Source organism: Malaclemys terrapin, chromosome 7 (assembly GCF_027887155.1).
Source record: "Malaclemys terrapin pileata isolate rMalTer1 chromosome 7, rMalTer1.hap1, whole genome shotgun sequence".
Classification (NCBI taxonomy): domain Eukaryota; kingdom Metazoa; phylum Chordata; order Testudines; family Emydidae; genus Malaclemys; species Malaclemys terrapin.
This window is the reverse complement of record NC_071511.1, coordinates 108,768,641-108,792,421: the sequence shown is the minus strand read 5'-3', so window position 1 is coordinate 108,792,421 and position 23,781 is coordinate 108,768,641. Positions and strand designations below refer to the sequence as shown.

The window sequence follows — 23,781 nt, the reverse complement described above, 5'->3', positions numbered from 1 at the left end:
GTTAGCGGCTTTAATAGGAGAGCCAATGGGAGCACAGTGCAAAAACGGGATTTGCTGTCTGGTAAAGTGATCTCAAAGGAGCACAGAGGAGGAACTTCAGTTGCATGAGGCCTGCAGGATTGGGCCAGAATTTCCAACTGCTTTGCATTCTATATAGGTATTACAGATCCTATCCTTCCCCCTTTATTTGAAGCTCTCCTCCTCACCATATGGTTGATATGGCTAAGAGAGCCACTCAGACTGTTCTAAATGTGCTTTTTTCTCTGTTATTTTTTCTACAGAAAGGGATGACTTGGCCTTTGTTAAATTATTGCAATTGCAAAAGATCTAGCTGGGGGAAATAAAATAGATGATGGTTCCACATTTTGTATATTTAACAGGTTTATATTGCGATATAGAAATCAAATATTCAAAGCCCATTTGGTTTTATCTTAAAAGTCAGTTCTTTGTTTTTTATCCATTGCTTAGGGATACAAGGGAATAACATGCTTCATAGTAGATCGTGGCACAGAGGGCCTACATGTAGGGAAAAAGGAAGATAAACTGGGAATCAGAGCAACTTCTACGTGCCCAGTAACGTTCGAAAACGTTAAGGTACAGTAAGTGTTCTAGAGGTTTCGGCAGAAATTTAGTAACCTTGTTAAGTGTAACTTGCATACATCTTGAGTATGATACAGGATTAGGAAAGAAGACTTGGTATGGACTTGATTTTCACAGATACTGAATTTTTGGGGGTAGCTGTGGCTACCCAGCATACCTGAAAATCAGGATTTAAGGGACTTGGATTACTCACTTGGCATCTCAGTGATACAAGTTTTCATTAGTGGTCCAATTCTGAATAATTTTGTCTGTTGTCCTTCTTGTAGTCCTGTGTGTGTTGGGGAGGTTTCTACAAAAGTATTATGGGAATCAGGTGCCCATTTTATATTGCTGCCTTCAGTTATGAGACATGTTAAATAAAGCATGTACAGCTGTGAGCGGTACTAGCAGTTACAGAACAGAACAGAAGGAATAATTGAGTGGTTTTATTCTTTAGGTTCCTAAGACCAATATCCTGGGACAGCTTGGAGAAGGCTATAAGTATGCAATTGGAACGCTAAATGTGGGCAGAATAGGAATTGCTGCACAGGTGAGTAACATTGTTTAATATTTAATGTGATAATTCTGTAGTTTGAATTTGGATTGAAACCTTTAAGATATTATAAGAAAGAGGTTGGTAACGGAAAATTAAGGAAATACCTTATGAAAAGAATCTGTGTTGCCACTAGATGTCACTCTTCTTTTATGTAAGATGAAATAATGTTTGGTATAGGACTATACATAATACTGATTATTGTACATAGAATTTTGCATTATTAAAAGCAATACTGTTTTCATTGTAATAATCTATTTTGAGAACCTCAAACAAAATTAATCTCCAATGATTAAATTATTAATTTTCAAATATATTTAAAATGTCATCTTCATCATTAGAGAGACAAGGTGGGTGAGATAATACCTTTTATAGGACCGACTTCTGTTGGTGAGAGAGACAAGCTTTCAAGCTATATAGTGCTCTTCTTCAGGTCTGGGAAAGGTACTCAGAGTGTCACAGCTAAATACAAGATCAAAGAGATAATTGAGCATAAGTAGTTAGCACATCCAGTGTGGAAGATGCCTGCTGGTGGAATCTCTCAGGAAGCAGGTGGGAGAGCTACAGGAGGAGGTGGCTAGGCTGAGGAGCATCCATGCCCATGAGGAATTCCTTGAAAGTATTCATATGGAGACATCCAAGGCTGAAGAAGCTATCCAGCTACAGAAGACTGCTGTCACACCACCAGGGGAGGAGGAGGACACGGGCTGCTGGTTGCTTCTGGCAGCAGGCCGTGCTCCACCCCTGCTTCCAACCCACCCACCGTGGTGATGGAAAACCGATATGCTGCCCTGGCAACAAGTGATGAGGAATCACCCCCAAAGGGGGAGGAGGAGAAGCCATGTACCCCCAAGGTTGGGAGGATCGCAGCCACTGCTCCCAGGAGGAAACATAGGGTAGTGGTGATTGGGGTCCCTCTTCTGAGGAACTCATCTGTTGCCCTGACATGGTGTCCTGGGAGGTATGCTACCTGCCAGGGGCGCGTATCCGAGACGTTATGGAGGGATTATTGAGGATCATCCAGCCCTCTGACTACTAACCCATGCTACTCATCCATGTGGGCACTAATGATACTGTGAGGAATGACCCTCGGCAGATCAGAAGTGACTACAGGGCTCTGGGAGTAAAGGTGAAGGAGTTGGGAACGCAGGTGGTGGTCTCTTCGATCCCTCTGGTCAAGGGTAGGGGCCCAGGTAGAGACAGATGCATCCTAGAGGTGATCACCTGGCTGCGAAGATGGTGTCGTCAGGAGGGCCTCGTCTTCCTTGACCATGGGATGCTGTTCCAGGAAGGACTGCTCTAGATTTGATTTTGACAAATAGGGAGGAACTGGTTGAGAATTTGAAAGTGGAAGGCAGCTTGGGTGAAAGTGATCATGAAATGATAGAGTTCATGATTCTAAGGAATGGTAGGAGGAAGAACAGCAAAATAAAGACAATAGATTTCAAGAGGCAGACTTTAGCAAACTCAGGGAGTTGGTAGGTAAGATCCCAGGGGAAGCAAGTCTAAGGGGAAAAACAATTGAAGACAGTTGGCAGTTTTTCAAAGAGACATTATTAAGGGGTACAAGAGCAAACTATCCCACTGCATAGGAAAGATAGGAAGTATGGCAAGAGACCACCCTGGCTTAACCAGGAGATTTTCAGTGATCTAAAAATCAAAAAAGAGTCCTACAAAACATGGAAATTAGGTCAAAGTGCAAAGGATGAATATAAACAAATAAGTATGTAGGGACAAAATTAGAAAGGCCAAGGCACAAAACGAGATCAGAGTAGCTAGAGACATAAAGGGTAACAAGAAAATATTCTACAAATACGTTAGAAGCAAGGGGAAGACCAAAGACAGAGTAGGCCCGTTACTCAACGAGGGACGGGGCGGTGAGGGGGAGGAATAATAACAGAAAATGTGGTAATGGCAGAGGTGCTTAATGACTTGTTTGTTTCGGTTTTCACCAAGAAGGTTGGTGGTGATTGGACATCTAACATAGTGAATGTCAGTGAAAATGAGGTAGGATCAGAGGCTAAAATAGGAAAAGAACAAGTTAAAAATTGCTTAGACAAATTAGATGTCTTCAAGTCACCAGAGCCTGATGAAGTGCATCCTAGAATACTCAAGGAGCTGACTGAGGAGATAGCTGAACCATTAGCAATTATCTTTGTAAAGTCATGGAAGACGGGAGAGATTCCAGAAGACTGGAAAATGGCACTATATTTGCCCAGCTATAAAAAGGTAAATAAGGACAACCTGGGGAATTACAGACCAGTCAGCGTAAGTTTTATACCCGGAAAGATAATGGAACAAATAATTAAGCACTCAGTTTGCAAACATCTAGAAGATAATAAGGTGATAAGTAACAGCATAGATTTGTCAAGAACAAATCCTGTCAAACCAACCTGATAGCTTTCTTTGACAGGATAACAAGCCTTGTGGATCGGGGAGAAACTGTAGACATAGTATATCTTGACTTTAGTAAAGCTTTTGATACTGTCTCGCATGACCCTCTCATAAACAAACTAGGGAAATGCAACCTAGATGGAGCTACTATAAGGTGGGTGCAAAACTGGTTGGAAAACCGTTCCCAGAGAACAGTAATCAGTGGTTCACAGTCATGTTGGAAGGGCATAATGAGTGGGGTACTGCAGGGATCAGTTCTGGGTCTGATTTAGGTAATGACATGGAGAGTACACTTACAAAGTTTGAGAGTACACATGGAAGATACCAAGCTGGAAGGGGTTGCAAGTGCTTTGGAGGATAAGATTTAAATTCAAAATGATCTGGACGAACTGGAGAAATGGTCTGAAGTAAATAGAATGAAATTCAATAAGGAAAAATGCAAAGTACTCCATTTGGGAAGGAACAATCAGTTGCACACATGCAAAATGTGAAATGACTGCCTAGGAAGGAGTACTGCGGAAAGGGATCTGGGGGTCATAGTGGACAACAAGCTAAATATGAGTCAACAGTATAACACCGTTGCAAAAAAAGCAAACATCATTCTGGGATGTATTAGCAGGAGTGTTGTAAGCAAGACACGAGAAGTAATTCTTCTGCTGTACTCCATGCTGATTAGGCCTCAACTGGAGTATTGAGTCCTGTTCTGGGCACTGCATTTCAGGAAAGATGTGGACAAATTGGAGAAAGTCCAGAGAAGAGCAGCAAAATTGATTAAAGGTCTAGAAAACATGACCTATGAGGGAAGATTGGAAAAAACTGGGTTTGTTTAGTCTGGAGTAGAGAAGACTGAGAGGGGACATGATAACAGTTTTCAAATACATGAAAGGTTGTTACAAGGAGGAGGGGGGAGAATGGTTCTTTTTAACCTCTGAGGTTAGGACAAGAAGCAATGGGCTTAAATTGCACCAAGGGAGCTTTAGGTTGGACGTTAGGAAAAACTTCCAAACTGTCAGGGTGGTTAAGCACTGGAATAAGTTGGCTAGGGAGGTTGTGGAATCTCCATCACTGGAGATTTTTAAGAGCAGGTTAGACCAACATCTGTCAGGAATGGTCTAGATAATACTTAGTCCTGCCATGAGATGACCTCTCGAGGTCCCTTCCAGTCCTATGATTCTATATTCTAAAGTACCATTTCATACTGAAAGAAATCTTTCCTGAACCCCTTCTTCCAACCTTCAAACAACCCCTCCTCCCACCCACACCCCCAACAACCTCTTCAAGTGCATCCTCAGAAACAAGCTCCCCACAGATCAGGACACACCAAATCAAAGCAGCGCCAGACCCTGCCAGAACAACAGATGCAAAACCTGCAGACATATCTCCACTGCTATAATGATTAACATACCTTTCTAGATCCATTGGTCCTATACATGCCTATCCCAGCATGTGGTGTACTTCATCCAGTGCACTAAATGACCCAATATCAACTTTGTGGGTGAAACCAGACAATCACTATGGTCTCGAATGAACTCACACAGGAAAATGATAAAAGACAAAAACACCATATCATCTGTGGGCAAAAACTTTTCACAAAACAATCACTCTATATCTGGCTGTTCAGTCCTTATCCTTAAAGGAAACCTGCACAACACTTTCAAAAGACAAGCCTAAGAACTTACATTAAAAACTTTGCTAGACACTAAAAATCCTGTTCTTAATGAAGACACTGGATTTATCACTTATTACAACAATCTGTAACCCACTAGCCCCTACTTTTTGTCCTGTGACTACAGAGGCATTAACGGGCCACGTTACCTTGAATCGTCTATTAGAATGTGCGTTAACTATTTCTACTAAACTATCTGTTCCCTATTGTATTTAGCTATGACATTGAGTACCATTCCCAGACCAAAAGAAGAGTTCTGTGTAGCTCAAAAGCTTGTCTCTCTGGGCATGTGTACTCTACAGAATTATGTTGATCAAAGTTACATTGGCATACAGCTGCCGCAGTACTGAAATCGCTTTGGTGTGTCCACACTATGCTCCTTGTGTTGGCAGTGCGCGTTCTCACCAGGAAAGCTTGTGTCAGTGGATGCATCATGCAGTAGCAATCACTGTAAGCAATGCAATGTCTACACTGACATTGTGTTGACCTAACTACATTGACATTGACTCTGTGCCTCTCATGGAAGTGGAGTTATTAAGCTGGCGTAGCAGGACAGTTTAATTGGTGGGAGCAAACTTTTAGTGTAAACACTTACATAGTTAGATTGACATAAGCTGCCTGGCGTTGACCTAACTCTCTCTCACCAACAGAAGTTGGTCCAATAAAAGATATTACCTCACCCACCTTGTCTCTCTAATATCCTAGGAAGGACATGGCTACAACAATAGTGCATATCTTCCATCATGTGCATTAATTTTTCAAAAAACAAATTCAGCTATTTGACAAATACGGAATATCATATAAATAGTGTAAGAATAAAGAGTAATATTTAGTGCTTACAATATTGATTGCATACTTAGCAAATGACATTTGATATTATCTTTTTATCTTAATCATGAAAAAGTCCCAGAACAAAATTGATATATTCTAATGGAAGTCTGCTAAGTTTGTGGCGATGTACTTAAAAAATGTACGTTAGGGCACTTAGACCAAAATGTCAATCGAATTTCTGGATTATTTAAAGTATGTGTTGTTTTGTTATGAGCCTGATTCAGATCCTGAAATTCTAATTGATATAATTGGGAACAGAGTCCAGCCCTATAAAAATTGATTTGGTTTTGTGGCTGTTTTTTATCATTCAACCTATGCTTTTAAAGGGAAATCTAATTAATGCAAAAACATATTATTTTTGTTATTCAAGTAGAGGTGATGTGTCTGTCCCTATCATTTTGGAGGCTGTCATTCTTCCTTATTCCTTTTCCAACTGCTGGCAGACAGACCAGGAGTAATAGTTCATGCCTAAATGCATGCTTTCCACATGGTAATGTAGCATGATACTAAATAGGGTTGGCTTTTCCATCTTTTTTAAAGATTATCTGTGATAAAATTTTGTCAGGTATGGCCTTAAAAAAATCTAGAGCACTGGCTCCTGTTGTTCTCAGAGATATAAATAACATAGCTCTTCTGGCAGTAAAGTACACTGTCAAGGTCTTAATCTAATTACTGCAAGTTACCGTTGTAACCTAATTAAAAGTTAAGATGGGTATTTGTTATATCTCAGCTAATACTTTGTTTTTGGCACCTCCAAATGAAGAGAAATGTGCTTGAATGAAGAACAGTAATTCTAAAAACCCTGTAGAATTGAGTTTCGTTTTGCAGCAGTAATAGTTTAGAAGGTAATCAATGTCTTATAAACATGATTGTTGCTATGAAAACAGTTTCAAATAATTTTAATGTAAAATAGTTGTATGTGATGTTACATGTGCTAATTTGTTTGTCTTCAGATATACAGTAGTGCAATGGAATCTAGTAGCATATATTGAAGCTAATTAAGAATGTACTACAGCTATATTTTCTTCTACCCTTTCTCTATTTTTATTTTATTTTGTACTGTGTTCCTCCAGAATTTTAAGAGTGAGTAGAGGATAAATGGTTGTTTGAGTTCCAGTGGCTCTGGAGGAAGCATCTATGGAATCTGGGATAACATAACCCTTGTAATCTGTCCTATATAGCTCTGGCCTATGTATACAGTCTTTCCCCGCCCCCTTTTATTCATGTGTGAAAAATACTCTCTCCCTCCCCCCCCTTTTATTACTGGAAAGGCTCTTGTCTTCTCTCATTGGGGCACTTGGCTTTCAGTCAAGGGACCTGTCTTCTTAGGGGTCTGTAAAATAACACACTTTTGAGCACCATATAAAAGTTAAGTAATATAGTTAAACTGATCAAATAGTTGGCTACCAAATTCTGGTAGCTCACCTTTATACTCTAGTAGCCCAGATAATTCTCTGTGGAAAAGGTGTTTGTTTTTGTTTGGTTGTCTTTTTGGGGAGTAGTTGTATTTTTGTGAGATTCCAGTTTCAGGATCATCACTGTTAATTCTGCTTTCTTACCATCTGTTCATGTCTCTTGTCTGTCTCCCTTTCAGTCTCTATTTTTTGTTGTATGTACCTCTTGTTTGGAGGGCTTTGGAGCTGTGCTCCAGCTCCTTTCCAGCTGCAGGCAAAAACCTGCAGCTCCACTGCTCCGGAGCTGTTCCGCACTCCAGCTCCAGGCTCTGCTCCAAACCCCTGCTTGTTTGTTTCATTTTTTGTCTTTTTCTTTGCTCCTATTAGGAGCAGCAGAAAGGAGACTTTTATATTTGTAGCTGGATACCGAATTAAACCAGCTAGGATCCTAATTGATTTAATTGTGCATCTGACTCTCATTAGTAAATTCATAACTTTGCTAGACATTAAAAAACATGACCTTAATAAAGACACTGAATGTATGGCTTATTACAACAATCTATAACACACTAACTCCCCTTTTTGTCCTATGACTACAGGGATGTTAACGGGCCACTTCACCTTGAATGTACCCTTAGAATATGTGCTAACTACTTATGCTAAACTAACTGTTCGACCTTTTATTTAACTGTGACACTCCAAGTACCTTTCCCATACCAGAAGAAGAGCTCTGTGTAGCGCAAAAGCTTGTTTCTCCCACCAACAGAAGTTGGTCCAATGAAAGATATTATTTCACCCATATTGTATCACTATTAATGGATTCCGTAATATTCCCTCCCTTGTAAGAAGAGCTACGAGAGCTTGTGGGATCTTTTCTTCATGATCTTTTTTGAAATAAAATATTCTTCATGAGTATTAATCTTCTATCCAGACCTGAAAAATCTTTGCTTGATCATCCTTGCTCAGACCAGTCTGTCAGAAGCTGAGACAGGCATAAATGCTGTTTTTAAAAGTGTGTTTTTTATAGGAGATTTCAGTTTTCCCCCCAAATAGTAAATAGGAATCATGATATGTGGCAGCCTTGTGGTATGCTCAGACACAGCTGGCCCTAGACCTCAATATATCACCTTCGCCAATTACAAGTATATTCTATTTTTGATGCTTGTTTAACTCCCATTAGCATTAGTAGAAGGCTGTGGAATCACAGAAATGTAGGGCTGGAGGGAACCTCAAGAGGTCCATTCCCTCCATGCTAATGAATGACAGAGCTAATGAATGACACCTTGACAGGTGTTTGTCTAACCAGTTCTTAAAAACCTCCAATGACTGATTCCACAACCTCTCTTGGTAACCTATTTCAGTACTTAACTATCTTTTTTCCTAATGTCTAACATAAATCCCTTGCTGCAGATTAAGCTGATTGCTACTTGTCCTGCTTCCAGTGGACATGGAGAACAACTGATCACCATCATGTTTATAAAAGCCGTTGACATATTTGAAGACTTCTCAGGTCCCCCCTCAGTTGTCTCTTTTTTTCTCAAGACTAAAGGCCATTTTTTAACCTTTCCTCATAGGTCAGGTTTTCTAAATCTTTTATCATTTTTATTTCTCTCCTTTGGACTTTATTCCCATCCTTCTTGAATAATAATCCAGGAGAGGCCTCACCAGTGCCGAGTAGAGCAGAAACATTACCTTCCACATCTTATGTAAAACACGCCTGTCAATACTCTCCAGAATAATAGCTTTTTTGTTGTTGTTGTTCTTCTTCCTTTTTTTGCAACTTCATCACATTCTTGGCTCATATTCAATTTGTGGTCCAAGCTGGTGTTAAAGAAAAACTTGTATCTGTATCCTATGACATTCAGTTTTGAGTCGTTAGGTAGGAGTAAGAGTTTAAATGAGTTAATCTAACGTTAGATATTTGAGACAGCATGTTCAGGGAATCAAAGGCTCAGGGGATTTGTATTTGCAGTACTTTCAATTTCTAGGTCACTAATTTTCATCAAGCCTAGCTAGATAGGTGATGATTCAAAGTTTTGCTGTATGGCTCTTGGGCAGCCTATATGAAGTTAATTGTTACTATTACTCCAGTTGCTAGTAAACAGGCATCCACATCACAACTGGCTGCCCTTTTGGTAGCTTCAGTAGAGCTGCTAAAGGTTGAATAGGCATCAGGTCTCCTAAAACTGTCCGCTAAAGGTGGTCTCTCCAGAACATTATAAGGAAGCTTGCGCTACTGCCACCTCCTCTGTACCAGTTCTGTAGAGGAAGTACTCTAATTTTTTATGCTGTCAATCTGGCACCTTCATAACAGCAAAATAATTGGATTGGAATTAAGTTTCTATAGGTAGTATATATATTTATATTTATTCACTGTTTGGTATACAGTGATTTTCCTGTCTAAAGCAGTTAGGGCTTTTCACAGAATCATAGACTGAGATTAGAAAAGTTTACTTGGGCCATCCTTTGATGCCTCTGAATTTTACAGAAAAAGTTCACTACATCATTTTCACTAATATCTTGCCTTGATTTACAGGACTTCACCGTACATCCAGATGGTTATGGAATAGGTTTATTCTTCATGCAGACTCTTTATCATGACTCACCTGGACAAGAATTCTAACAGTAGTAAAATCTCGACTAAGGTTCTGGTTAGAATTGTTTTATTATATTTTGTATTTACGTCATCTTTGGTTTCATTATTCCTGATACTACACAGAGCATATTTCTTTTTACAGAGAAAAACTAAGCTCATCTCCTTGAATGCCGAAAAATTAAAAAGGCACACCATCTGCCCAGAAAAGGAATTACTGTAATTATTACCTCCGTTGGGTACATTTAATGTACAAATTGTTTACTCAGTGTAATCTTTGTTTCTCTGTTCATTCACAGATGTTGGGATTGGCACAGGGATGTTTTGACCACACTATTCCATATGTAAAGGAGAGAGTCCAGTTTGGGAAAAGCATATTTGATTTTCAGGTATTCATCAGTGTATATATTAAAAACTGTCTACTTAAAAGAGTAGTAATCATAATAGAAAATGTCAGGGATGAGTCATTTGATTAAATAACTATAGTGCCCTTGTGTTATTTAATGTCTCCCCTTCTCAATGTCTGTGAATGGCAAATTGAAAAGAAATTCAGATAAGCCTTAATTTGGCATATACGCTCTGCAGATCTAATGGTGTATCTGTTTGTGCATGTATTTTATATGTATGTTAACACCTGACAGGATACTGGACTAGATGGACCATTGGTCTGACCCAGTGTGGTCATTCTTATGTTCTTAAGTGCTTAGTGCAAGTACTCATTCAGCGGAGGCATGATTCACTGCTATTCCAGAATTGGAAGTACATTAGAAGTAGTCATCTCCTTAAGGTGGGGAATGGCGTTGGAGTCACTATTACTGAATGGTTCAGCCATATTCACCTCTTGGACCAGATCCTTTGCTCTACTTAGGACTAAATCAAGAATTGCCTCCCCTTGTGTGTTCCAGGACTAGCTGCTCCAACAAGTAGTCATTAATGGTGCCTAGAAATTTTATCTTTGCATCTTGTCCTGAGGCAATATGTACCCAGTCAATAGGGCAATAGTTGAAATCTCCCATTGTTATTGGGTTTTCTATTTTTGTAGCCTCTCTAATCTCCCTGTGCATTTCACAATCACCATCACTATCTGGATCAGGTGGTCAGTAGTATATTCCTACTGCTGTACTCCTATTATTCAAGCATGGAATTTCTATCCATAGAGATTCTATAGTACAGTTTGATTATATTTGACTTTATGCTTTCTTGCATATATAGTGCCACTCTCCCACCAGCACGACCTACTCGTATTCCTCTTTAGTTTGTATCCTGATATTACTGTGTCCCATTGATTATCGTTGGTCCACCAAGTTTCTGTGATGCTTATTGTATCAATATCCTCATTTAATACTAGGCATTTGAGTTCACCCATCTTAATATTTTGACTTCAACTTACCAAGTTGTAACAAATTTAACAACCTAATGTGCCCATTGGGTCCCTGTGTTGCTGTGAGGAAGGTTGGCTTGGGGGGAGGAGAAGTGGGGAGGGAATGAATGCTCAGATCAATCAGGCAGTGAGAGAGGTATTCATTCCCAGCCCCCAAAAGTCTGTTAGTGTGATGTCCACAGCAAGGCCCCAGAATCCAATTCTTCTCCGATTGTGAGGGGAGGGAAGTTTTGATCAGGATGTAGAATGGGGGCCGGGCAGGGAAAAAAGCTTATTAGTCCACTCTTGAGTACCCAGGAGCCAATAGCCTTATAGTGCAACCTTCTATCCAGCCAATCAGCCAAGGAGCTCTCCCTCCTCAACCACATGAAGCTGAGTATCCAGGAGGAAGGGAAGAAAAAAGGCAGGTGCAATTTTTCAAGGGGCCCAGATTTTTCTTTCTCCTGCTGGCCCAGATAAAGTCTCAACACCTCTGAAAGTGCAAAAAGAAGGTGGGAGGGGATGACCTTTTACTAATCCATGTGTAATCATATTTTATTTCAGAATGTAGGTTTAAAGCTTTGAAAAGCAATACACATTTTGCTGCATATTGAAGTTAGGCAGCTGGATAATACTTTTAAGAATATTAGATGTGTTGTAAGTTCTGTCTAACGTCGGGCCTGCTTATTATAGGGAATGCAACATCAGATAGCTCAAGTGGCCACCCAGCTGGAAGCTGCAAGGTTGCTGACCTATAATGCAGCCCGACTCGTAGAAGCAGGAAGGCCATTCAGAAAAGAGGCAAGCATGGCCAAGTATTATGCTGCAGAGGTAACCAAAAATTGCTTTATTTGGTACATTTAGTTCACTTGCTGTTAGTTTTAAAGCCATATTTTTGCTAAATATGTTTTTTAAAAACTTGTTTTCTTTGTAAATTGAGCATAGTTTTCTCTTGTTTCCAACATGCAGTTTTCAGATGGGATGAAAGTAGGACAACTGAGGGATAAATTGTATAACCCCCTTAAATAAAATACAAAAAAAATCTCAAACAGCAGAATTAAAGAAAGGAAATGTAGTATTATTTATCCACTCAATAAAACCTCAAATACTAGCAATCACCCACAAGGAGATGTTCTGAAAGATTCCATCACCTCAGGATTCACTGCTGTGGTAAGGTAGAGGGGAATTAATCTCTGGTCAAGAATGCCTCTCCCAGTCATAATGATAGTTCAGCATATAAGATCCGAAAATGTCTATGGGCATAGAATCACTTCCTTTTCACTTGCAATGGTAGCCAATACAGCAATTAAAGTCTCTTTCTTGGTAGGGAAGGGACTCTTGCAAATAACTATTCTGACTTCTTCATGTCATCAGGTGGGTGAAGTGGGAATGAACCTTAAATTGGTGCACAAACAACATTCTTACAAAGTTTGCACAGGACAGGTGGCTAAAATCTCCATTCTTTCCTTTTCCCTCCAATTGCTGCTTTAATTATTGCTTTGTTTTTCTGAAATTAGATGGAACAAATGACATTGACTGACTTCTTGGCAAAGGTGTGTCCTGGGATGGTAATTGTGAATCTAATTTTCCTTAGGTTGCAGCACTGACAACTAGTAAATGTATTGAATGGATGGGTGGAGTTGGATTCACAAAAGATTATCCAATTGAAAAATACTACAGAGACTGCAAAATTGGTAAGCAGCAATTTCTTATGAATATATAATATAGACTTGGGTTTGGTATTGTTTCAAGGTTGTGTTTCAATTACCTGGATACCAATTTGTTGGAGATATTTTCCTTTCAGCAAATTAATACTGAGATATGACACTGATAAGGGTCAGGTATATGAGCCAATCTGTCTATCATATTTAAAAAAAAAAAGTGTGTGTGTACTGCTTTAGTGTGAATATTACTGTTCAATCCAAATTTCAGTTCAAATGAATCAAAGGTACATAAAAATAAAATTGAAACCATAAGAGGGAGGAAAGAGTTTGAGTTAAAAAGTGTCAAAGTGACTTAGGGATACAAGTCTCACTTTCAAAAGTTACTTAGCCACTTACACTTCTAAGAACTGTACTAAGTCACTTTGATAGTTTTGACAGTTTTAGATTGACTTCTGGCTTTAATGGCTGATGTCAACTGTAAATACTTTCAAATTTGACTCGAAATGTGGAAATTGCTGTTCAGGGAAATTTCTTACCCCCCAAAATAAGTCGACTGTTGATATTATATGCCAACAAGAAAGTTTGCTTCATTGTAGTCAACAGTAAAATACTTTAATATTTTATGTGAATATCAGCTCTGCTTCTCGTTGTTAATATGAATCTTTGCTTTATTGTCTTAGAGCTCTATTTGAATCTTTAGAACAAGGATTTAAATTACTGTTAATATGCTTAGTTCAGTTTTATTTCCTTTGGTTTGTTTCAGGTACAATATATGAAGGAACTTCAAATATCCAGCTGAGTACAATTGCAAAATGCATAGGTCAAGAATACTGAAAACCGCAAGGACGTTGTGACTGTTCACGCTGAAATTTAGAATCAGCACGCCTCATTGGTGAAATCAAGGGTTACATATTTATTCCAAATTGTGTGTGTGTTTTAAAAACAAAAACAAAACCCTAATCATGGAATTTTATCCCGAAAACAGTGCAATGATTTAAGTGATTAGGTTGTTTCAGACTGTAGAGATTGACAAAAGTAAACAAACAAACGAACAGGAGATAAATCTTCAACCTGCTTTACTGGCACAAAAGGGCACAAAGCCACCTGAAGAGGCAGCTGATTCCCCCAGGGCAGAGGTATCATCGACTGGTGTAAAGCCAGCTATATGCCATTTGGTGTGGTGAGAATGGGTAGACTTGGAGAGTTCAGCTGTCCTTGCTACCTTTGTCTGGTGAGCGATTCCTATAGGGCCGCTACAGTTGAGGTAACTTAGAGCAATCATAGCCTATTCTAAATTCTATCTGGCAGTTTGGGCCCTGGCAGTCCCTGGATTGGGGATCTTGAAAGGTGGCAAATAGGCATCTTCCACCCCATCCCCTCTTCTGCTATTTAGGCTCTTCATATTTTTTAATGCTAAGTTAAATTCTTTGTAAAATGCGTTAAAGAATATGCCTATATATATATATATATATATAATGTGAGGATTAATGTTTGTAAAATGCTTTGAACAGGGAAAGTACTATAAGTAATAAGAAAACTATAATGCTTATCAACTAGAGGTCAGATTAAGAGAAACTTGGTAGTTCTGCAAAAGGACAATGACATAAGCTAGTTGATAAGCATTATAGTTTTCTTATTACTTATAGTACTTTCCCTGTTCAAAGCATTTTACAAACATTAATCCTCACAACCCCCCTGTGAGGGGGTATAGCTCTTGGGGAAACTCGATGGAAATTAAAGGTATTCTGCAAAAGAGAAAAGTTTGTATCTTTTTTCTTCTTTATAATATAAAGGCTGAAAAAGCCAGAATTTTTTTTTTTGGTCTGCTTCTTTTTACATTAGACACAGACCTTGCTTACACTGAAAGACTCATTAGTGACTGGAGAATCAGTAAAACTAAGCATAAGACCCAAGTGACTGAAAGCTTAGCAAGTAAAAGGGGAGGAATATTTAATTACTGCTTTTAATTCTTTGGGTTTTTTACCCATTTAATTCCACCAACTATAAAATATTTTGAAAAAAGGATGTTTTTGTTAAAGATTCAGAAGCATTGTTTCTTCCATGACAGTATGAGAGGTCATGATATACATAGTCTGAGAGTCCCAAGAGATACTTCAGTAGTTCTACAGAAGACTAGACTTAACATTCTTGATATTTATGAGGTAAAACAAGCAGACTTCTGCATGATCCTAAAAAAGCAAAAAGCAGAGTGCCATTTTTATAGAAGTTATTTGTAGGTCACTGTTGTGACTTGCCCAAGGCCGCCAAGGGAATCACAGTAGGGATTAGAATTTGGGGCGTCATCATCGCAAGACTTGTGCTTCAACCCTGCACCATTCCTCACTTTATGGTGGTTGCAGCTTCAGCTTTAATGTGACTGCTTTAGTGGAGTGACTTTTCCAACAAATGCTTAAATTAGGGTGACAGTTGTCCCTTTGCTGAAGGGAATAAGAAGTTTCAAGATTCATTTGATCAGTGGCTTGGTGACTTTCAAGAGAAACAAATTTCAAGTTGTTTGCAGACATACTTCCAGCTAAACTAAAAGAAGCTGAGGGTAAAGTTCAACCAGAATTGATTATTTTCGGGTTTATCTTAACTGAAACAGTTAGCTCAAGTTACCCCACTCCAGCTAGCCTAGCTTGAGTGAGAGCATCCACACTGTGAAACACTTGAGCTACACAGATCGATTGGCTTAGCAACTGATGAGTTGTGCTAACATGGTGAACTGTAGCCTATAGCTGCGTCCCCACTATATTACTAGCTTGAGCATCAGCAGTGTTCGAGCTTCAACCTGCACTCCCTGATGGGCCAGCTAGTTGAAGTTTAAAGCACCACTGAATTTGAGCTAGAGATTTGTATGTTGACAGGAGTACCTGAAGCTAACACTGCGGTGAAGGCAATCCCCCAAGTGCCTTGATCCAAATTAAGGCTTGCTTTGGGACAGATATCAAGGGTTGTATAAGAGGGCTACTCTTTGTATGACCTCTCTGGAAGTATGTCATATTGGTAAAGATCTGCTTAAAGCAGGGACGGTGCTACCATTAAGGCAAACTAGATGGTTGCCTAGGGCGCCAAGATTTGGGGGTTCCGAAAAGCGGTGCCCCCAATTTTTTTTTTTTTTACAGCGTTCCTACGCCCCCTCCCCAAGCGCGCGGTCGCCGCTCCACTTCTCCCGCCTCCCAGGCTTGCAGCGCCAATCAGCTGTTTGGTGCCGCAAGCCTGGGAGGGGAGGAGAATTAGAGCAGGGGTGGCCTGCTCGGGGAGGAGGCGGAGCAGAAGTGAGCTGGGGTGGGGAGCTGCCGCATGGCTCCCCGGGGAGGGGGGGGGGAGCTGCCGCGGAGGTGCCTCAGGGCGGGGGGGGAGCTGCCGCAGGGCTCCCCACCCCAGCTCACCTCTGCTACGCCCCCTCCCCAAGCACGCCGTCGCTGCTCCATTTCTCCCGCCTCCCAGGCTTGCAGTGCCAATTAGCTGTTTGGCGCCGCAAGCCGGGGAGGGGGGGAGAATTAGAGCGGGGGCGGCGTGCTCAGAGAGGAGGCGGAGCAGAGGTGAGCTAGGGTGGGGAGCTGCCGCACGGCTCCCGGGGAGGGGCCTTAGGGCGGGGGGGGGCAGCTGCCGCGGAGGGGGGGTGCCTCAGGGCGGGGGGGGGCGGGGAGCTGCCGCAGGGCTTGGGAGGGGGCACAAGGTGGAAGTTTCACCTAGGGCGCGAAACTTCCTTGCACCGGCCCTGGCTTAAAGTGATTTGGAAAAATCAGAATATTGCAATGTGTCTAATAGCCTCAAATCTGCCTTCTGTAATCCATATGGTCATCTTGAAAATACAACTAGCCATCAGATAGTTGATTTCAGAGAATTAGTGCCAGTCTTTCCATTAACACTGAGACACAAAACATGTTTTGTCTTAAATGCGGTGTGCAGTTATACAAGTAAGTACAGAGCACTTTCCAAGAGAAATACACATTTATTTAGTGTTTATCTATAAAGACCTAAACAAATTTGTGTGTAAATTAATTGTAGCTATTGAGTTTCCGGCAAGATGCCATTACAGCCTTTGCTGCTGCAAAAAATTACATACCACCGTCCTAAACACTGGTCTCCCAAGAAATGGATTGTCTGATGTTGGGCCAGATTATTTAATCTCCTTCAGATTCCATTGCTGCACCAGTGCAGACTCTGGTGTAGCAACTGAGTGGGTTGTGTCTTCTTGCCTAGGTCTTCGGGAAACTGAGTTGTCTCCCAGTCCAGGTTAGAGCAACTCCTCAGGACTTCCCTGAGTTGCACCTCTGCATTAGCTCTGTTATTAGCACTGAAAAATAACCTGGGCATAGGATTGGCCCTCATGTCTCCCGCACCAGGGCTCTTTTGATACATTGCAGAGCTGTCTTTGTACCTGTCAGGGAAGTCTGCTATCCTGAGGATGGAGTTTACAGCTGCTTTTTAACTTTGTTATGCTATTGTAAAGTGGCTTCAGTGCTCCTATGAATTCCCCCCTTGTGTCTTCAGTCAACCCAGCTCAACAACTGGACTGAAATCACATCTTCAATAACAGGAATGTTGCACCGGTGCTTTCCTAGATTAAAAATAAATATGGAAGTTGTCTTTTTAAAAGTGCATGTATTTCTTTAAATATAGCACCTATATTTTGTATCTGTTGTAGAGTCTCTAACAAACTCGTTTTTAATAAGATATCAGAACTACTAAATTTGAAACTTTTTTATTGAGGCTAAGTAGAAAAATTTTGGTCAGATTTTTGTGCACTAATTACTCATTCTTGTTAAAGTTCTGAGGCAGATATCAAGTTTAGGGTATGGTTTCTACATGGAAAAATATTTAAATATGCTATTTTATATGATGTGTTCTGTGCTTTTGCTCTCAATCATATTTTTCTTCAAATTTCAAGACTCTGTTCTGCTTCTGCAAAATGAGTTTTTGAACGTCACAAAAAGGAACAAAAATAAATATTTGTTTCAAATAGATCCACTGTCTTAAAGGAATCTGGTGTGAAATACAAAGTAATTAATTTTGAAAAGAAACTTGCTCTTGAATATAGATGGAGTCTTCAACTTGACCAAATAATTACTGAACAATTTACAAGTATTTGTAGAGTCTGATCACCAAATAGAGAGAGGAACTGGCATTCAGCTACCTGATTTGAATGTGTTTGAAATACCTAGATAGTTTTTAATTCTGTCCAAGAGGTGCAGCAAGAGTATTGGAATGAAATTAAGAAAAGGAAAAATTGGTTTGATATGATGAAAAATTACACCATAAATTCTATTAGATTGTGGAATAATCTCCTAGTTAAAGTAGAAGCCCCATTATTTGAATAATATTACATTTAAATGAATAAAGGGTTTGAGAATGTACTGTAGTAATCAATTGTGCATTGAGAAGGTGTGGATTTATTGATATCCTCAGTTGGAAGATATAATAGAAGTGCAAAGCTTAACTTTTATTTTTCTGATGTATGTATTTTTTAGAAAATTGCTCGTACAGAAGAGCTCATTGTTCAGTGGTAGGATATTGACTGTTATAGTTTTTCTAGTTACAGTGTAAAATACATATGAAATTTCCATATTGCAATCCTTTGGTTAAAGTCCGTCTTCAACTGACATCATAGCTATTAAACCTGTCACCTCATGATAATGTTCCAGATATGGAATATCTGGTTTTACAGTAGCTAACTATGGCTTTTTGACTTTATCTGTTAAAACGTTTTTTCAGTTTGTATGTATTTATTCAAATCCAGGGCATATTTGCTATATTAATCTGGCATTCTTTTCATGGAAAAAAAGTTAAATTTAATAACCAGCACAAATACCCAAAAGTTCTCAACTTTGATCCCGTTTCTTCAGTCGTCAGATATGAATAACTGAAGTAGACACACATCAAGTGTCCGTAAGAGTAAGAATTGAAGGGGACAAGTGTGTATTTTTTTAAGATGCTTATGAGAAGTCTCAAGTGTTCTATAACTTAAGTATTATGTAACATTTCCCCCATTTATCAGGTTAAGTACTGTAGCTGCAGAGCATTTTACAGAGATGGAGTTGTGCAGTTCTCTCATAGGATTGATTCCTTATATTGGATTTAGTAAGGTGATGTGGCATGGCAGAGGTCCATGACTATATTGAATTTGTCTAAGATTTCATGAAATATTAATATTGTGTGCCTCATTTGCAGTTGTGTGCATGCTGGGGTGGAGGATTTACAAAAGGTAAATGACTAACCACAGAACTTGTTTCCTATACTGTAAAGCCTGTTCATGAACTATCCAGATTATATTGAGATAAACATACTACTAACTCTAATAGTTGATTCAAATATTATATACAAATTTATGAATATTTACTGTTTAGTTTATCATAAGTTTATGCCTTAATCCTATTTAAATAACTAAGTCCTGTTTACTTTTGTTTCAGAGAGGAACTAACTATTCAAGATGAAGTGGCGAGTTACAGATTAGATTTATGACTTATTACAATGGTGGCTTTATTAAGATCATGATTTTTAGCAAAGGTATGAATTTAAGCTCCCAGGTTCATTTTTTGAACTTGTTGTGAAGGTTTCCTTTGAGGACGAGGCCTCAGAGGTCATGTATGGAGTGATTGTTTTGTGAAAAGTGTTCACCAAGGGATAATATGGTGTTTTTGTCTTATTTTTCTGTATGAGTTTGAGAGTGTAGTGATTGTCTGGTTTCACCTATGTAGTTGTTATTGGGGCATTTATTCCACTAGCTGATGTACACCACATGTTGGGATATTCATGTGTAGGCCCCATATGCCTCCAAGGGATTGAACTGCTGCCCCATTACAGAACCTGATATATTAATGTGGAGAACTAGAAGAATTCTGTCATTGACACCACTATCAACAGTCAGAAGAAAAAAGAATCCTCTGAATGATTGGACTGAGTGGACAAAACCACACACTTGACCATTACATGATTGCTTTAGGGAAAAAAAGGCAAAACAAACATCACATCCACCACAATCTCTCCGCTGCCGAGAGGACAGCTATATAGTCCCTGGAACCCAACCACCAGCTAGTGATCAAAAGAGCAGACAAAGGGAGTGCCATCATTGTTCTCAACCATGACGACTATGTCAATGAGGCCAACTGACAACTCTCTGACACTACCTATTATAAAGAACTCAAAGATGACCCCACACCACAATACACTCAGGCATTTAAGAATATCAAATCCTTCCCCAAACAATTCCAAGAGAAACTCTCCAACCTTATCCCCCATGAACCCACCCCAGGGACCCTTTTGCATGCTTCCCACAATACACAAACAAGGGAATCCAGTCAGACATATATCTGGCCATGGCATTCTTACTGAAGGAATATCTGGACACAGAAATTGTCCTAAAACCACTCACCACACAAGGGGCCAGCTTCTTCCAGGACAAAGTCAACTTTCTCCAGAAACTCCACAGCATTAACAGCCTCCCTCTGAACACCATCTTTGCCACAATGGATGTCTCCTCCTTATACACCAGCATCCCTCAGGATGGTTCCCTAATATGCCAGCCTCTTGATGAGCCACCTTGAGGAAGAATTTCTGGACAAATGCACCACAAAGCCCCCCATGATATACCTGAGATATATTAATGATATTTTCATCCTCAGATTTTCACCAAAACTTCAAAAACTACCACCCATCCATTAAACTTTCTCTAGAACACTCCCAAACCAGTATCAACTTCCTGGGACATCATGATCAGCTTCAACAATTAAAACCCTATAGACAACTATATACAACCCTTCCCCCCCTCTCCCCCGATCACCACAGTAACCACTCCAAAGACACCATCTACAGCCAGGCCCTCAGATACCATAGAATATGCACTGAGGAGAGTGTCAGGGATACACACCTTAACATACTTAAAACTGCCTTCATCAAACAAGGACACCACCACAGAAGTAGATCACATCATGAAAAGGGCCACCAAAATACCCTGAGAAAACCTGTTTCAATACCACACCCCTCTGACCACACCCACCTAGTTGTCACCTACCACCCCACACTAGAACCCAAATAGGGTGTAACTAAACAGTTACAACCCATACCTGATCGGGACCACATCCTGAAAGATATCTTTCCCAAACCCTCTTCTGCCCTTCAAACACCACCCCGATCTCATCAAGCTTATCAAAAGCAAGCTCCCCACAGGCCAGGACACCAACTCAAAGCAGCACCAGACCCTGTCACAGCAGCAGATGTAAAAGCTGCAGACATACCCCCAGTGCTATGATAATCATTACCCCAACCCCCAACACACCTTTCAAGATCCATGGGTCCTACACATCCCACCCAATATGTGTTGTTCCTCGTCCAGTGCACTAAATCCCCAGTAACAACTATGTGAGGGAAACCAGAGAATCAGTACACTCTCCGATGAAGTCACACAGAAATATAAGATACAAACACCATAACACCCCTGGGTGAACCATTTTTACAAAATTATCACTCCATATCTGACCTTTCAGTCCTCATCCTGAAAGGAAGTCTGCACAATGAGTTCAAAAGACAAGCCTGGGAGCTTAAATTCATAACTTTGCTAGACACTAAAAATCATGGACTGAATAGAGAGAGACTGGATTTATGGCTTATTACAACAATCTGTATGTAACCCATTAGCCCCCGTTTTTTGTCCTATGACTACAGAGGTGCTAATTGGTCACTTTACCTGGAATGGCCTCTTAGAATATGTGTTAACTATTTATGCTAAACAATCTGTTGCATCTTGCATGTAGTTGTGAGACTGGACTACAGAACTTACGTCAGTATAACTAAGTTGCTCAGGGATGTGGAAAATCCATAGGTAGTTATACTGACCTACTCTCTGGTGTAAACAGCACTGTGTCTCCAGTTGACAACATCCTCTCGGGAAGGTGGAATACCTACGCCGATGGGAGAAGTCCTCCCGTCGGCGCAGGAGGTGTTCATTATGTCTACACTACAGCTGATGTTGACATAATTTATGTCGCTCAGGGGTGTGAACAAACCACCCCCCCTGTGTGACATAAGTTACATCAACGTAAGTGCTCGTGTGCACAGTGCTATGTCGTGCTATGTATGTGTGGTCAAGCGAGCATCAAGAGCTGCTGCTCTCCTCCCCTCCCCTTATGCAGACCAAGTGGGGAAAGTGACCTGGTTGCAGGAAGCCCTGGCGTTGCTCCTCGCTCCCCCTCTCACAGCCCCCTAGCGGTGTGTGGAGGAGCAGCGTTCTGTGGGGGATTGGGGGGAGTGAGCAGCAATGCCAGCTGCTCCATGCATCCAGGTCAGTTTCCCCACATGGCGCAGGATGGGGGTGCAGGGGTTACGGGTGAAAGGGGGGAGTGCAGGGGCTGGGCCGCAGGAGGGGGAGTGCTGGGATTGGGGCGAAGTGGGGGTGGGTGAGCCTGTATGGACCAAGGGTCATGGGGGGCACCCAGAGGAGCCCCTGGGTGCCAAAATATAAGTTCACCTAGGGCAGCATTTTCCCTCAGGCTGACCATGGCTGCTCTGCTGTATGTGTAGACATGTCCTAAGCAGTACAGCATCGCAGCGGCACTAGACAAACCCTGAGTACCTTTCCGAGACCTGAAGCAGACCTCCGTGTAGCTCGAAAGCTTGTCTCTCGCCCCAACAGAAGTTGGCCCAATAAAAGACATTACCTCACCCACCCTGTCTCACTAATATCCACAGACCAACGTGGCTAAACAGCACTGCACACAACATTTTGAAGATCAGTGCCAAGCTAACATGAAGTTTCATTCTAACATAGATAGGAAAAAGGAATTGGAATATCTATTTCAATAGAAAAGTGCCAATTCTAAAATTATACAGTATAAAAATGCGTAATGTGACTATATATCTGACTCGGGACTTCACTATTTGATAATAGATGTAATATTAGGCTGCTTTAAAATCTTGGCATTATATTAGTCTTAGCAATGAGAAGCAGCATTTCTCTAAGCTAAACACTATTCTGACCACACATATTAACTCTGTAGTAACAAGTATGTCACGAATACCAGCCAAATTGCCACTGGGTCAGTGCAACCCAGTGGCAGTATTCAGAATAAAAGATTCAGGGGTAGGGGAACCTGTCATGTTACTTGATCTGCTCTGCTTAATATATAGCAGATACTATAAAAAATGTATGAATGTGCAACCAATCTAATGACTCAATTTTTTTGTTACAATGTTCTATTAAACTCTTATATTTTATGTGCAACATTCCATTATTACATGAAGATTTTTTTTTAAATAAATATAAAATCATAAAGGTTTTGAATTTAAAATCTTTACATGGATTAGCAGACGACTTGTTGGGTCTCTCTGAAACTGGCGCTCATGTGAGTGCTCTACTAGCTAAACAGGTATCTAATCTCCAAGTGACTTCAGAAAATATTGAACTAGGTGTGCAAAATAAATAAATCCTCAATAGTCAATGAATCTTTTTTTTTTTTTTTTTTTTCAAAAAGTTTAAGTACCCCCAGTGGATCATCTGCGCCCCCTCAGGGCCAGGGTTGCCACCGCAGTGCCCTGCTTAACAATTCCTCCCCTCCTCAGGGCTCCCTTACTACATTCACACCAAACTAACAGTCTCTTCTGGACAGGCTTTTATTCCTTTTTCATTTTCCCAGTACAGCAAGCCAAAAGTGAAAACAATATAGCAATTACTATGGTGGTCTTGAGTTCTGTCCACAGCCTACTGCCAGGACTTCTGCCTCTGTTGGTTTCAGCACCACACTTCACT

The 23,781-nt window shown here is 40.4% G+C and overlaps 1 protein-coding gene across 1 annotated transcript in view; it reads left to right on the top strand.

Moving 5' to 3' along the window:
* ACADSB (acyl-CoA dehydrogenase short/branched chain) overlaps positions 1–15,045 on the top strand; it is a 32,633-nt gene extending 17,588 nt beyond the window's left edge. The window contains exons 6-11 of the mRNA XM_054036281.1: positions 469–594; positions 1,037–1,129; positions 10,310–10,399; positions 12,064–12,201; positions 12,965–13,064; positions 13,798–15,045. Of these exons, the coding sequence (XP_053892256.1) occupies positions 469–594; positions 1,037–1,129; positions 10,310–10,399; positions 12,064–12,201; positions 12,965–13,064; positions 13,798–13,868 (618 nt within the window). The 3' untranslated portion in view covers positions 13,869–15,045. The remainder of the gene's footprint in view (positions 1–468; positions 595–1,036; positions 1,130–10,309; positions 10,400–12,063; positions 12,202–12,964; positions 13,065–13,797) is intronic.
* Positions 15,046–23,781: the final 8,736 nt, after the last annotated feature.